Consider the following 17,028-nt stretch of genomic DNA (forward strand, 5'->3'; position numbering starts at 1 on the left):
AGCCTTCAACAGCGGCGAAGAGGAAGTTCTGCATGTAGGCCGACGTCCAGTCTTGAACCAGGAAGTAACATATTTAAACAGTCCTTAGACATCTAAAGAACACGACAATGGGCTGACAGGAGAATCTACACTGAAAAAAAATGGAAAAGTATTCTGCACTATGCCTTTTACTGTACGCCATCGCTGGCTGTATTGCTGACGGTGAGTATTTCGCGCTTATCTCTTAGATATATTTGCCTTATTTGTATTTTGTCAATTGATGACTTCGATTTGACCATTATCGTCTTTCAAGCATTTAAATAAAACGGAAGTTTTATTACGTTTCACTAAATGTACTAAATGTACTTAATGTTTTGTCCTCACCCAATGTCACAAAACAGGCATTTTCGTAAATGTGTTTAATCGTTTAGAATGATCATCGGACCTGTTTTATAGCATATTTATACTTATACCTAATCAAGGCATTAAATATAGAAGTTAGAAGCGAATAACGCTATCTCGCCTGTCACACAAATTGTGAGTGTTTACTTCTGACGTCATCATGACGTGATGCTCTGCTCCTAGATCTCACTTACTTGAACGAGTTCTACTCTAAAACGCCTCAGAGGTTGTCCAAATACAGCTGGTTCGGGAATGTTCGGCTCCATCACTTCAGGGTGTCGGAAGATGCGGTGCTCGTGCGGTGGCTGCTCACGGTCTCACGGGGATCCGGGCTGAGCTGCGGCAACCAAAACATCACTGTGTATGTATGGTGAAAATATGACCGTAAACATGTGGGTTTTATTAATGTTTCACTATGGAAACAATCTTGTTAAAGCGTTTCCACGCTAAACATATTTCCCTCCAGAAGTGGATGTTATACATTTAAAACTGTAGGTAAATTTCATAGATAACTTCAAAACTGTGGAAAACAATGTCAGAAAAATCCTGAAATCCCATAATAAGATAATTACAGAGTTTTACAGTTGCAATAATAGATGTACAGTAGTTGCTATGGTATGCTATGGTAACCGTTGAATTCACATTTGAAAACATGATGATGATAAATATCTGGTGTGGGTTTTAATGTTTATAATGGTTTAAGTATTCTAAAGACAATAGTGATATTTTAATGTGCACTTATGGTTTTGTACCTCTGAGAATGATCTCTTTCTTGGAAACTGTATACAGAAGATAGATTCTCCTGAGAACACTAACTTAGGGGCCAAGATTATTGTGTACTGTATTAATACCAGGAGACCTACAGCTCCAAAACTGAAAAGAGCACATACAGATGTCAAAAAATGTCACTTATATACTAATATACTTATAAAAGAGGAGAAAACAAACTTTTAGCAGCTACAGTGCATCAATCAAGGAAAGACAATGGTGTCAAACCATTTCATGGAGTCTTTAACCCTAAATTGCCCCAAAGGCAGGGTTCCCAGGTTTGTGTAACAAAACCAGCCTAATTGCTACAGTGTAAAAGTAGCCCAATTCTTGGCAACACTGCTCAGAGGGAGTGCTGTACATAATAGTTGGTTATTAAAGTAGACAAAATTGTATTTCTTTGCTTAACATTGACTTTTGTCCATCTAATGCACATGAACAGGCACTTTAGAGCAGGAGCTCCCCCGGTCATCAACCCCATACAAACAGCCTTTCCGAACGCCACAACAGTCTCTCTTGCTCACAACTTGACTCTGACCGTTCCCAGTGGACAGAGCGTCAGTGTGACACTGTTCAACGTGACGCACCCCAAACCTGGTGACTGGTTCGTTGCTGCTCACCTCCCTAAAGATGACGGCAAGATAGAGCAACAGGTGTGTTTTTTACATTGCTTGGCGGAAGAATGATTATTTAATCAATTATGAAGTATTTATAGTTGTGTGTTTGTTTTATGAAACATTGGCAGGTATATGCAGTAACCTTTTTATAAAAGCATAAAGCCTTATTGCGGTATGTTGTTTGTTTCTTTCTGTTTTAGGGTCTGCCATCTTGCTCATACTTATTCCAGGCACAGATGTTTTTGAGAAGAGCTGCTGACTTGCCAATCATGCAATACAACATTCCTCTCTATCAAACACTAACTTCAGGTCCAGCTCTGTTTAAGTATGTTCTGTGTTCGTGTGTGTGTGTGTGTGTGTTAAGTAGATCATACTCATATATTCATGTTCATAATACAGTAAGCAGTAATATTGTAAAATATTGTATTAAATTATTATTTTAAAATGTAATTTATTAATGTGATGGCAAAGCAGCCATTACTCCAGTTTTCACAGTCACATTATCCGTCAGGATTCGTTCTAATGTGCTGATCTGGTAAAACATATCTCGTTATTATCAATGCATTAATGTATTTATTTATATTTTTAGTGTCTGTTTGTGGTAAAATGTAAAGTATTTTTATGCATCTTGTCTGTGTAGGGTCTTTGTTCCGGAGTTCTCCTCCAGGTTGGATGTTTTCATCTTGAACTGTTCTGTAAATCTGGGAAATGATTGCGGGCTGTCAATCACTGTAGGCTCCAGCACTTTGAGGAAGGGCTCGGAAGTGAAAAAGAACTGTTCAGAGTTAGAGAGCTGCTTCGCATCGGTCCTCATTCCCCCGTGGAACACCTGGTTGCTGGTTATGGTTGAGTCTAGTCAACCAAACGCGACAATAGATTTCAACATCTCTGCCAATTTCACAGGTCTGTTTTCATTTACCTATTACTTTTATTTTACTAGAACACTTCTTTGCTAGTTTTTGCTTGACTCTTAAATCTCTTTCCATCCTCTCTCACTTCATACACACAGTGGGATGTAAACCTTTGAGCGTCTCTTCAGATTTCAACACCTCAGCCTTTATACGTACCATCATTGCTCCCCAAAGCAACAGCTCAGGTGCCCTCAGTAACTCTTCCACCGTTTCCCTGAGAGACCAACCGGGCCTCCTTGCTAACACCTCTGAGCCAATGTGCATGAGAAGCCCTTCAGTGTTCAGAGATGAACAGGATGTGCTATCACTGCGCTTCACTGTTTCCAACAATAACCTCAGTGTGACCTCTGACCTTCCAACTGTGCTCACACTTGAGCATTCTTCTAGTGATAGTGGCGGCACATTTGTTGTACAGCTCAACTTGAACACTGTAAGCATGTATTATAATGTAATATACCATTCAAAAGTTTTCGGTCGATGAGATTTCTTAATATTTTTGAAAGAAGTCTCTTGTGCTAACTAAAGCAGCATTTATTTCATCAGTATATAGTATACAAAAATACAGTAAAAACAGTAATATGGTGAAATATTATTACAATGTAAATTTTTTTTAATTCATTCTTTTAATGACAAAGCTGAATTTTCAGCTTAATTTCTCCAGTCTTCAGTGTCACATGATCCTTCAGAAATCATTCTAATATGCTGACTTGCTGGTCAAGAAATATTTCTTATTTTTATCAATGTTAAAAACAGTTGTGCTGCTTAATATTGTTGTGGAAACCCGGGATACATTTTTTCCTGGATTGTTTTGAGCAATTGAAAGTTCAAAACCATTTGAACAACCTTTATTTGAAAGCTTTTGTAACGTTCTAAATGTCTTTACTGTTACCTGATGAATGTAATGCATCCTTGTTGAAAAAAAAAACATTAATTCCTATATATACATATACACACAATCCCAAACATATAATATATAAACATAATATAGTATTTTTAGTTATTATTTTGAACTGAATTGAATTAAAAATCATGTTCTTCATGAAAACAGATAATAGAATGAATAATTATAATATATGACTGCTAATACAAAGCAAAGTATATAGAAAAATTAATTAATGTAAAAAAATGCAAAAAAGATTATTGTAAAATTAGATATTAATTGGATGAGTTGTCCACTTTTCATCAGGCCTAACGTTGTCCTTTAGCTGTGGTAAAAATCACTGTAAGGTACAGCCTCTCATGACTTCTTTCAATTGAGTACCACATATTCACCACAACCATTGTGATATTAATAATGCATCATGATCTATTTAGAATATTAAACGTATATCAGTGTGTATTTGTGATTTACATTGTATTGTTATATAGATTCAACATTTGTAACATAACTCTTGTGTTTGTGGCATAGAGTTCTCTGGTCGGTGGATTTGCTCGCGTCAAAGCATGTCTCACACCTTTTGCTCCCGTACTTCACCTAAACCGCAGCCAGACTTGTGCTACAGGTTAGTCACACATTACAATCTGCATTATAGAGTACATGCTTAACATTCTCCTGCATGTCACATTTGAATCTTTGTGTGTTTGTATGCATCTAGGGTTTGCACAGGGCTATTCTCTGAGCGTGAGCAGCAATGAATCGCATGCACAGTTGAGGATCCCATTCCCAGATGCAGCAGTGTGGTACCTCAGCCTCCAGACCGTGTGCAATGACGGGTAAGATGTGTGATTACAGGAAGATGCAAGCCATTCTATAGAAATATACTGCTTGACTATAGACATTCCTGTTGGTTTTTGGTGTCTTAGCATGATGGTTATGAGATTCAACTTTTGATAAGATGAAACGTCATTTGCAATCTAGTTTACTTCCATGTTTCCAAGAGAAACATGATGTTAAACAAGAAAGAATAGGCTTGACTTCATTTAATTATTAGATTAATCTATAATTGGATAATTAATAGTGGTCAATTTGATGGACAATTACAAAGACACATTTTTTCTTTGGAATAATGTGCACTGATGAATGTCCACAGTAAGACCAGGAACATCTTGGCATCTTATTTTGTGCATACATGTTTTTACATTGTACTATGTAATACCTGGATGTAATTACATCTGTGATACATTTTATTTTACACCTTAACCCACCTTTAAACCTAACCAAACCTGTCTCTAACCCTTAATAACAGCAAAAGTGAAAACAAATGAACACAAAAAGTGCATTGCACCTAACAAATAAAATGTTTGACATAAGTACAGTGCATAGGCATCTAATATAAAGTGAGACCAAATCACGTTCTGAACATTTTCCGTGTTGACTTTCCAGTGTTGACTGCAGGAACGCATCAGCTATAGTGAGTGTGTCTGTAAGTGTGAGTGCGTGCATTGATGACTGTGGGCCGTATGGAGAGTGCAGAATGCTACGCACGAACAGCTACCTCTATGGCGCATGTGTGTGCAAAGCAGGTAAGCACACACACAAACACACCAACAGCTGGCCATAAACATGAATGTCGTGGCATTGGTTCTTGTTTGTGTTGTTTGCTGTTGACAGGTTGGCAGGGATGGGGCTGTACGGATGGAGTGACTGCGCAGTCGTTCTCTCGACAGATGGCAGCAGCTCTGCTCCTCACCTTTAGTAACTTTTTCTTCATCCCACCCATCATCGTGGCGCTCTACAGAGGATACCTCATCGAGGCCGCCATCTACTTCTTTACCATGTTTTTCTCCACGGTGTGTATCTATCTATCTATCTATCTATCTATCTATCTATCTATCTATCTATCTATCTATCTATCTATCTATCTATCTATCTATCTATCTATCTATCTATCTATCTATCTATCTATCTATCTATCTATCTATCTATCTGTCTATCTATCTGTTTATCGTATGTCGTTCTATCATTCTATCATTCTATCTATCTAACTATTGTTCTGTCTACCATCCATCCATCGTTCTGTCGTTCCAGAATGCACATTGTGTATTTTGTAGTCATAATGGTTGTGTGTTTTTTGCAGTTTTATCATGCGTGTGACCAGCCCGGTGTGACTGTGATGTGTATCATGGACTACGACACCCTCCAGTTCTGTGATTTCTTGGGATCCGTCGTGTCAGTGTGGGTGACCATTGTGTGCATGGCACGGCTTCAGGAGCCAATAAAATATGTAAGTACTATTTTATGTATAGCATTATTTTTATAGATAATAGTTATTATTCTTGGTAAAAATGTGGATTACGATTTGTCACAATAACGTTGGTGGGCGGAGTCATGGTAGATGATGTGTTAGAGGCTTGTCATTGGTGGAAAGGTTTACATCATCTCCGATTAGCACAGAGATTGAGCAGTATAATACAGCTGTTTAAGTGTCTGATAAACAATCTGCAGAAAATATTTTTATTTATTTTTATTACTATTTTTTAAGTTATAAGTTTAAATTTCAAAAGTTTGAAAAAATATTGAATTTAAAAATATATTTAAAAAAACCCCTCTAAATAGCAGCCTACCAGCAGACATCAGCAGGGTGAAACTGAAACTGTTGCATGCTGCCATTTATAACAATAAAATGGTACACATTTACTCCCATGTACATTCACTAGTTTAAAAATCATGAAAGTGTCAAATAGAGCTTATATCACTTTGTCAATTATGATGTAATAATTGGAATGGTCTTTAAATAGCATAGTATGTTTAACTAGACCTACCTGTTCTTTAAAGGAAGTATTGTGATAGTGGATACCAAGTACATAGTCACTCTGATACAATAAAAAACACTTTATAATCATGTTGAATGGAATTAATCATTTTATTATAAGTATAAATTTGAAGATAGAGTCATTGATCAACTGATAAATAAACATAATACACTTTCAAAGGGGTCATTCCCCTTCCATCCAGCCCTGTTAGTCAAGGAATTTTTGTAAGTTAGCTTTTCATGACAATTTACTGTCAGTAAACACCCTCAGCCTTAGAATGAATCTGTATTGAATGTAGGCCATCCATTGTTAATGTTCTCATGCTTCTGATTTCAATACGTTTCTGAGATTCATTTCAATCGATTGTCTTTTTCGGACTGGGGAGGAAGTTTTTGGCTCTGAAACTGTTTACATTGAAAAATATTTAATTAAAAAGAACCAGTTCTTGATATGACCCCGTTAACATGCATATTCATAACACTTTAATCAGTAATTATTTATTTAATAAAACTTCAGGTACGCGTTGCATGTCAGTTTTAATAGCTTCAAATGTTCTTACATTGCAGCTATTGTTTATGGCGGGCACTCTTGTCATTTCCATGGCGATGCAGTTGGACCGCAGGGGGTTGTGGAACCTTCTAGGCCCGGTCCTCGTTGCTTTGGTCATTATGGTCACTTCCTGGGTGAGCTTGAATTTTCCATTACTACAAAAGATTGTTTTTTGTTGTATACTGAATCAGATTAGTGATAGTATTTTTTTTATATATATGTAATAAATACACTCCCCTTCAAAAGTTTGGGGTCAGTAAGATTTGAATATATATTTTTTTTTTAAATTAAGAAAGTAATACCTTCAGCAGGTATGCATAGTACATTGATCAAAAGTGACTGTAAAGATATTCATAATATAACATAAGATTTCTATTTCAAATAAATCATCAAAAGTATCATGGTTTCCATAAAAATATTAAGCAGCACAACTGTTTTCAACATTGATAAAAAATAAGAAATGTTTCTTGAGCACCCAATTCATATTAGAATGATTTCTGAAGGATCATGTGACACTGAAGACTGGAGGAATGATGCTGATAATTCAGCTAAATATATTCAAAAAGAAAACAGTTCTTTTAAATTGTATTAGTATTTCACAATATTACTGCTTCATTGTATTTTTGATCAAATAAATGCAGCCTTGGTGGGCAGAAAATGCTTTTTTAAAAACTTATAGTCCACATATATTTAAAAATTAACCAGATACAGGTTTCTGTTGTTTGATATAATTAAATTATTTTAATTTTTTAAATAAAAAGTAACTTTTAAAGTTATTTTTGTAAAAAATAAATAAATGATTGATCTACACCAATTTATGCTTACCAGTTTAATAAAATAATGTTCTGTTCTTTGAATTTGTTAAAGTTTTTCTAAATTTTTATTTTACACAAGGGAAAATAAATCCTACCAGATTCAACTTTAAAAAGATCTTGACAGTATGTCTCAATTAAATGATTTTACTAATGCCGGGTTCAAACTACACAATATTTTTGCCTGTTACAATAGTGTCAGATTATGCGATTTTGTCGCCTAAGTTCTTGTTGTATCATGGACAAGAAACATGTCAGACTAAACTTTTCTTCCCGACCAATCATCATTTGTCGTCTGCGATGACGTGCTCCACGGAGAAGGCGGAGCTAGTACTTCTGGAAACAAGAGCATACACAAACAATGCTAAACAACCAGCAAACACACTCAGACTGTGAAGCCTTGAATGCATTTGTATTGAATGTAGGCCATCCATTGTTAATGTTCTCATGCTTCTGATGTCAGATTTCAGTTTCTGAGATTCATTTCAATCGATTGTCTTTTTCGGACTGGGGAGGAAGTTTTTGGTTCTGAAATTGTAAAGACCCCTTTAACATGCGTATTCACAACTAAACAAACAAAAAGTCTCGGTTGTCGTCCACTATGACACATTACAAGATAAAATTCGATTCTTCCGACCGTGCAAGTATTTTGTAGTCTGAACCGGTCATAAAGCACTCAAGTTCACTTGTCACAGCAATTTTGAAATGTTTCCTGTCCTGTTCATTTGTGTTACCCAACAGGTTTATCGAGGTGTGAAACGTCGTCACTGTTATCCTCCATTATGGCGTCGCTGGGTGTTGTTCCTGCTCCCGGGCATTGTATCTGCATTGATTGGAGTGTGTGTGTACGTCTTCGCACAGACGGATAGCAACTACTACTACACTCATTCCATATGGCATGTCATGGTGGCCACAAGCGTGGTCTTCCTCTTACCACCCCGCGAAAAACACGTTCCCCCCTGGGGCTGGACAAACAAAATCTGTAGCTACAGGAGATGTAAAAATGAGAAAGTAGAGCTTTACACTGATACCTAAATACACTGGTATTGATATCTGCACAAACCCTGATGGATTTTAATGTGCAATTTTTACAAATGGTAGCGGTTAGCTTTATGAAACACGTCAGGCTTTAATGAAAGATTCTCTTCTGAAGTCACCAAAACCACTGCAATGCAGGTGTAGTGTATGTTTATAACTACTTAAAGGGATAGTTTACTCATTCTAAACCCATAAACCAAATCAATAGAACACAAAAGGAGATTTTTGAGAGTCAAGTGAAGATTATCTGTGAATAAAGACTTATTTTGGTGTGTTTCTCACATACAGTTATTGAATGACTCCAGAAGGCTTGGAATGTAGTGCACAAGTCATATATACTACTTTTTATTTATGATATAATCAGAAGGCAACTTGAGTGCTTTGAGCCTTATTACTCCATTAAGCACTTTGGTGAGGTTTACTTTATATTGAAGAATCTATTTATTGGATTGAGACAGTTGTTCTTTGTAGACGAAAAAAGTCATATTGTCTCCCGTTATCACTTTTGAGGAAAATCACTTCTAATTTCTAGGTTTATTCAGCACTTTCATCATTTGATTTATGAGTAGCCCAACAAGGAATCTCTGAACTATTTTTTTTTCTCTCGATAGAAACAGTGTAAATGATGACAGAATTTACATTTTAGGATGAAATATTCCATTAAATAACACATACTTTAGTTAAATCCATTTCACAGAATTCTGGAGATTTTCTTTAAAAAACAAAACTAAAACTGCAGATTCTGTCTGGTCGTACTGGTCGTATTATGATGTTGCAGATCATGTTGGGCATTGTCATTACTACAAAGAACTGCTGTCTGCATCTCCGAGCTTGTGTTTGCTCTCCTACACTGGAGAACAGGTACAGCAGTCCTAGTCTAATTGCAAACATGTTTTACAGTTATTTACAACACTGTCAGGAATGTACAAGAAAATACCTCCCTTCTTCTTCCCTAAAAGCCTTGATATTTCTTTTTGAGACCTTGCTCTTACTTTTTCAAATGGAAGAACATTTTACTCTCTTTTAAAAATATGCTTGCTTGAGCCAGTGTGTAAAATGGTGCCAGTATGAAATACTACAGATGTGTGTGTTTAAAACCCTTTAAATCAGTGTCATGTTTTTCCATTTAATTGTAACAGCAAAGCAATTCATCTCTTGTTTTTCCAGAGGTCAAGTGTAAACTTAGGGTTGGAATGTGATGTTTTACAATTTTTTATATACATTTTTTTATTGTAATTACAAATGATATTGAAAACAAAAATATAAGCCCAACTAATATATATGTTAATAAAATATTTATAAAATCTGTGAAATCCCCCAAAATTTCTACTTCTTTCTTATGGGATTTGGTTTTGATTTAATAATGATTATCTTGACAATCCTTGTTTTTGTTTGTGTCTAATGGTATGCCTTGTATATTGCACAAATATGCACTTATATTTTAGGGTGAGAATGAACCTGTGCAATCACAGACACTATGTTTATAAAGATACATGTTAAAGTTTATTTTTGTCATTTTTTATTCGTGCTCCTGATTCCTGCCTCTTTTCTTAAAATGTTCTGTAATCTAAATGCCAATAAATGGAGAAATAAATAATTGAATGATTGTTTAAAGCTGGTTACTTTTTTTTAATTTTCAGATTTTTTTAGAGCAATGCTTACAGTATTATTAAACTTTAGGTTTGGTTACATGAACATAGTTTAACATCAAATAAGCTAATGCTGCGCAATTAACATAAAAATAGATATTGACAATAAAATCTTAAAAATAAACACTACCGTTCTAAAGTGTGGGATCTATATACAGTATATATATATACTTTTGTCAAAATCATTAAAAAAATCTTACTGACCCCAAACTTTTGTAGATGTGTCTATATACTAATACTAATGAATAAAGAACTTTAACACTAAAAATGTTACACTACACTTTTGTTATGTCATAAGGCATTTCTTTCTTTTAGGTTTGGAATTGGATATGTAGGCCTGTAACTTCGTTGGCAAATTTCTTTTACTGTAGATTTATAAATTGACTATAGATTTACGCCGTCCGATCAAATCCCTTCAAGTATTCACTGAAGCGTTTTTATAGTAGCCTATATGATGTACATAAACTGACAATTGTAAATGTATAGCTGAAAGGAAAATCTTTATATCAAATAAATATATTAAAAACATGACAAATGTGTGAAAAAGTCAAATTCCGCTTAAAACACTGAAAAACATTCGTAGAGCAGCTGAAAGTTTGTGAGACTGTGAACATTATTGCTACATCATATATTGTATCTTTGAAATGCATGAAAAGCTGTACTTCTATGACAGAGAATTGTGAATCAAGCATTCTTTTTAAATAATAACCTTTAGCTCTTGCTACGGTTTAGCTAACGTCTTTTTTTTTAGAGTACAACCGAAGATGACTACCGGAGGTAACATCAAGTAGCACAAAAGGGTGTTTTAAATAGCAGTAACTGTTGTGTGCATGTTTAAAGCTGGGATGCAGTTCCGGAATTGCTTTGTTTGACAGAGTTAGAGTTCTTTGCCTTCCCATCATCCTCTGCGGTTTGTGTGGCGAGAGCAGGTGAAGGGCTGGAGTGACGCTGGCGGCGCATGAACGGAAACCCACTGGACATGCACACAAAAAAAGCACTCATAAGACTTCTCTTCCTTTGCAGACTGATCAATATGGGCTTTATGCATCTTTAGCTGTTCCATTTGCACTTTTACCTTTTCTTGGTTTCCTGTGGCACTGTGGCTCTGGCTAACAAGTTCTTGTAGAGGTCGGATTTAAGATAGCGAGGGTATGAATCCTACAGAGAAACACAAAATTACATCTAATAAACATCGGCAAGAATATTCAAATCCTTTTGGATGATCCAATCACAAATGACCTGGTTAAATTGACACCTTATAAATAACTTGGAAGTTTTGTTTCATTTACACTACCATTCAAAAGTTTGTTAGGATAAAAAGAAAAAGAAAAAAAATAATACTTTAATTCAGCAAGGACACATTACATTGATCAAAAGTGACAGAAAAGACAATTACATTGTCATAAAAATGTCTTTTTCAAATAAATGCTGTTATTTTGAACTTTCTATTCATCAAAGAATACTGAAATAAAGTATCACAGTTTCCACAAAATATTAAGCAACACACACACACACACACACACACACACACACACACACACACACACACACACACACACACACACACACACACACACACACACACACACACACACACATATATATATATATAGGTCTTTCTAAAAAAATTAGCATATTGTGATAAAGTTCATTATTTTCCATAATGTAATGATAAAAATTAAACTTTCATATATTTTAGATTCATTGCACACCAACTGAAATATTTCAGGTCTTTTATTGTTTTAATACTGATGATTTTGGCATACAGCTCATGAAACCCCCAAATTCCTGTCTCAAAAAATTAGCATATCATGAAAAGGGTCTCTAAACGATTTATTAACCTAATCATCTGAATCAACTAATTAATTATAAACACCTGCAAAAGATTCCTGAGGCTTTTAAAAACTCCCAGCCTGTTTCATTACTCAAAACCGCAATCATGGGTAAGACTGCCGACCTGACTGCTGTCCAGAAGGCCATCATTGACACCCTCAAGCAAGAGGGTAAGACACAGAAAGAAATTTCTGAACAAATAGGCTGTTCCCAGAGTGCTGTATTAAGGCACCTCAGTGGGAAGTCTGTGGGAAGGAAAAAGTGTGGCAAAAAACGCTGCACAACGAGAAGAGGTGACCGGACCCTGAGGAAGATTGTGGAGAAGGACCGATTCCAGACCTTGGGGGACCTGCGGAAGCAGTGGACTGAGTCTGGAGTAGAAACATCCAGAGCCAACGTGCACAGACGTGTGCAGGAAATGGGCTACAGGTGCCGCATTCCCCAGGTCAAGCCACTTTTGAACCAGAAACAGCGGCAGAAGCGCCTGACCTGGGCTACAGAGAAGCAGCACTGGACTGTTGCTCAGTGGTCCAAAGTACTTTTTTCGGATGAAAGCAAATTTTGCATGTCATTCGGAAATCAAGGTGCCAGAGTCTGGAGGAAGACTGGGGAGAAGGAAATGCCAAAATGCCTGAAGTCCAGTGTCAAGTACCCACAGTCAGTGATGGTCTGGGGTGCCATGTCAGCTGCTGGTGTTGGTCCACTGTGTTTTATCAAGGGCAGGGTCAATGCAGCTAGCTATCAGGAGATTTTGGAGCACTTCATGCTTCCATCTGCTAAAAAGCTTTATGGAGATGAAGATTTCATTTTTCAGCACGACCTGGCACCTGCTCACAGTGTCAAAACCACTGGTAAATGGTTTACTGACCATGGTATTACTGTGCTCAATTGGCCTGCCAACTCTCCTGACCTGAACCCCATAGATAATCTGTGGGATATTGTGAAGAGAAAGTTGAGAGACGCAAGACCCAACACTCTGGATGAGCTTAAGGGCGCTATCGAAGCATCCTGGGCCTCCATAACACCTCAGCTGTGCCACAGGCTGATTGCCTCCATGCCACGCCGCATTGAAGCAGTCATTTCTGCAAAAGGATTCCCGACCAAGTATTGAGTGCATAACTGAACATAATTATTTGAAGGTTGACTTATTAAAAACACTTCTTTTATTGGTTGGATGAAATATGCTAATTTTTTGAGATAGGAATTGTGGATTCCCTTTCGTCCTGGGAACTCCGACGTGTCGTCGGGGGAGTTCCCTGACGAATTGGGATGACACGTCTCCGTTCCCTGTACTCAGGGAACGAGGGTTACATACGTAACCGAGACGTTTTCATGAGCTGTATGCCAAAATCATCAGTATTAAAACAATAAAAGACCTGAATATTTCAGTTGGTGTGCAATTAATCTAAAATATATGAAACTTTAATCTTTATCATTACATCATGGAAAATAATGAACTTTATCACAATATGCAAATTTTTTGAGAAGGACCTGTATATATACATATATATTATACAACAGTTTTCAACATTGATCATAAGAAATGTTTTTTTTTTTTTGTAGAAAAACAGATTTCTGAAGTGTGACACTAATGGCACAGAAAACAGATACTTTAAATTGTAATATTTCACAATATTACTTTTTTTCTTTTTACTGTATTTTTGATTAAATAAATACAGCCTGACTTCTGACTGTTTTAAAAACATTAAAAATTCTTGCCCAGTGCCCACCCCCAAATGTTTAATGATAATGTACATTTATGCACTTTTACCAATTCGCCACACTCTGGTTCGGTTTTATTATAGGTTTATTACAAGCACATTTTGCATTTTATCAAAAAAATTAAACGTTATACCTTTTTCATAAGGAAGTAAATGTGCATTTGAGCATCATCCAAGACAAAACGGTGAGGGCGCTTCAGTCCTTCCAGGGTTTTTTCCATAGTCTTGCTGTCGATATTCACCCAGCGACTTGCACCAGGAGACAGAAACTGCCTGATGGATTATAATGAAGATCAGTTACAAAGTTCAGCAAAACAAACACAAGAACCAAGTGAATAAGAGACAAAATAGAGGTGATGAAAAACTTTCATTCATATAGCACACAGATTAAATATACAGAGGTTGTTAAGAGATGGCATGTGCTTTATGATCTTTAAAAATCCTTTAAAATTTTTTTTAAACATTTAATAAACTTAATTCAATCTTGGAATAGTTTTAATAGTTAGCATGTTATTGAATATGGCAATGTTAATGTATATTTGGTCGTAGCAGACTAGGGGCCCTATCATACTCTCGGCGCAATGCAGCGCCAAACGCGACGCAAGTGTTTTTTGCTAGTTTCAGTCCGACATAGTAATCATTTTCAAGTCCTGCATCAATGCATTTGCGACCATCTGTGCGCTCTGGTCTGAAAGGTGTGTTCAGGCGCATTGTTGGTGCTTTGCTATTTTGAGGCAACTGAAATAGACTGCGCCATTGACACAACTGAAACTTGGTCTAAAGCCAATGGTGCACTTTTTTTTTTGTTATTTAAAGAGCGCGTTAGTAATGGGTCACCATGATTTTGCCAAGTAAGACATGTTCCTGGATCAAGATATTCTGTTGATCCTGGAACAACATCCCTGTCCCAAAATTTTGTCCTTACCCTATCCCTACCCCTAAACCTAACCCTACCCGTAACTTTTCCCTAAAACCAGAGGGAAATAATAGGTGAATAACACTGATGTTGAAGCACCTTACCCTTGTTCTAAGCCTAAACTTGACATAAACTGTAAACTTGTCCCTCAAATCTGATTGGTTGATCTGAAAGTTGATCCAGGAACATGTGGTACTTGGTGAAATCACATTCACCTTAATAATGTGCGCCTATAAGCGGCTCCACAACGTGCATACAATCTGCTTATTACACACACAGGGATGCGCAGCAGCGCACAAACATGCCAAATATTAAAAATAGAAGGATAACAAAGTAGAAGATTATTGTTGTGTGTACATAAAATATAGTGGAGTCCGGCTGCACGTTTTAACCTCGCGCACGAGCAGATTCGTTTGCACTCTGGAGACGCATTCAGTTTTTCCGCTTGCAAATTCCTCCATGTAAATATAGAATCCACCATGGCGCGAGCGCAACTGGCATTTAAAGGGAATGGAAGATGAGACTCTGATTGGTTTATTGCACGTAAAGTCCAAAACACACCCATTACTCATTAAGAGAATAGGGACAACCCTTTTTCGAGCCCTTTTAGACCATGCGCCGGGTGCGCAGACCATTTTTCCCGTCGTTAAACTAGCAAAACTGGATTAGGACACTCCCTAACTGCACTTGCGCCCTGCACTTTAGACCGTGCGCATAGATTGATAAAATATAGGCCCTAGATCTGCTATGGACTTGCTCCTGCTAATAGATACTCACTGCTGTGAGCAAGTAAGACATGCTGCTGCTGTATAAGTAGACATACATGAATCCCGTAGCAGATCTAGGCAGGTGGAGCTGGGGGAGGTAGAGGGTTTCAGAGGAACGTGCAGGACTAGCTAACAGCAAACAATGAACCAGACTATTTAAATGTTGAGAAAACAATCTCATTGGCTGCAGGATCAGCTGAGGTCAATCAGCTTGTGCCATGAGGTAATGGTGTGATTGCTTGTTGACCTGTCAGCCTGCGCCCTTTAGAGTTTAAAATTTGCATTTAAAAGAACTACACTCAGGGCTTGACATTAACACCCGCCAAATGCAGGTAGATTTCAGCAGTGGCGTATAATGCAGTCACCCCTACTAGTCACTTTGCCAGGTTGAATTTTTTAGGCTATATAATATATACATTTTTCAATTGTAGTCTTTTAAAAAGGCATCTGAAATAATAAACTATGTGCAATGTAGTGTTGTCAAAAACAGAGATTTTTCGATACATATCGGTACAGAAATATCAGACACATGATACCAGCAGTGCTTAGTTGAGAAAGAAAACGCATGTGTAACAGTGTAATGGATCTGTGCGTCAGGTTTTAAAGTGACAGCAGCCTAATATTCCTGCTGCCAAATTATGAGATAATATTAAAAATATCTATATGACAATTTTCCCCCGTGGTATCGATGTCGAAATTGTGGCCAGTGAAAATGTAGCTAGTAACTATGGAAAACCACTAGCCACAGTGGCCGGTGACCCAAAAAGTTCATCTCAAGCCCTGAATACACTGAAAAAGATTGTGGAAAGACTGTATCAAAATCAAGAAAAGAGAAACGTTACAATTTAAAATAACTGTTTTCTATTTTAAAATATTTGTATGTATATTTCGATTCATATAATTAAAGATTTATTTTAGGATTCTTTGATGACTATAAAGTTCAAATATGTATCAAATACATAATAAATGTCTTTAACATTGTAACATGGATAAAGTGTTGTCAAGGTCATACTTGTAAACCTCGCCCACTTTCTCTGGAATTTTTGAGGTCTCTCCGTGACGAACGTCCTCACAGGCCTGCCAGAAACACAAGTTCTCCGCTGATAACGAGAGAGAAGCAGAGGACAAAAGAAGATGATGAGAGGGGAGGGATGAGAAGGGGAACGGGGGAGAGAGAAACATGAAAAGTTGTTACATTATTCATTTCTACAGTGTGCAGAAGGATAAAAATGGAATCTATTAAACCTCCAAACTACAGACAGGGAACGACAGTTTTGGGACGAAATTCAGAAGTGAGTTAAAATAAAACATGTTTCTATAAAGAGGGAATCAAAACTAAAAATTAGATAGAATACCAGCCTAATACCAAGTTT

The 17,028-nt window shown here is 36.7% G+C and overlaps 2 protein-coding genes across 2 annotated transcripts in view; one reads left to right on the forward strand and one right to left on the reverse strand.

Moving 5' to 3' along the window:
• On the forward strand, positions 1-10,383 carry pgap6 (post-glycosylphosphatidylinositol attachment to proteins 6). Its single transcript, XM_077205252.1, has 13 exons — positions 1-201; positions 565-742; positions 1,592-1,802; positions 1,967-2,091; positions 2,407-2,669; positions 2,776-3,107; positions 4,086-4,179; positions 4,273-4,390; positions 5,001-5,140; positions 5,229-5,407; positions 5,695-5,841; positions 6,937-7,053; positions 8,473-10,383. Exons 1-13 carry the CDS (start codon positions 141-143, stop codon positions 8,764-8,766), a joined length of 2,259 nt encoding a protein of 752 aa, XP_077061367.1. The 5' UTR covers positions 1-140; the 3' UTR covers positions 8,767-10,383.
• rgs11 (regulator of G protein signaling 11) overlaps positions 10,378-17,028 on the reverse strand; it is a 19,638-nt gene continuing 12,987 nt past the window's right edge. Inside the window, exons 14-17 of the mRNA XM_077205254.1 lie at positions 16,668-16,755; positions 14,107-14,245; positions 11,494-11,576; positions 10,378-11,391 (exon numbers count right to left, since the gene is read on the reverse strand). Of these exons, the coding sequence (XP_077061369.1) occupies positions 11,253-11,391; positions 11,494-11,576; positions 14,107-14,245; positions 16,668-16,755 (449 nt within the window). The 3' untranslated portion in view covers positions 10,378-11,252. The remainder of the gene's footprint in view (positions 11,392-11,493; positions 11,577-14,106; positions 14,246-16,667; positions 16,756-17,028) is intronic.

This window comes from Siphateles boraxobius, unplaced genomic scaffold (genome assembly GCF_051911475.1).
Source record: "Siphateles boraxobius isolate OS27281-9 unplaced genomic scaffold, OSU_SipBor_1 53, whole genome shotgun sequence".
In the NCBI taxonomy this organism is placed as follows: domain Eukaryota; kingdom Metazoa; phylum Chordata; class Actinopteri; order Cypriniformes; family Leuciscidae; genus Siphateles; species Siphateles boraxobius.

Coding starts and splice junctions, on each gene's coding strand:
- pgap6 (XM_077205252.1), top strand. CDS start 141: ATGGAAAAGTATTCTGCACTATGCCTTTTACTGTACGCCATCGCTGGC. Junction 3,108..4,085: donor TACAGCTCAACTTGAACACT/GTAAGCATGTAT, acceptor TTTGTGGCATAG/AGTTCTCTGGTCGGTGGATT. Junction 4,180..4,272: donor CAGCCAGACTTGTGCTACAG/GTTAGTCACACA, acceptor GTATGCATCTAG/GGTTTGCACAGGGCTATTCT.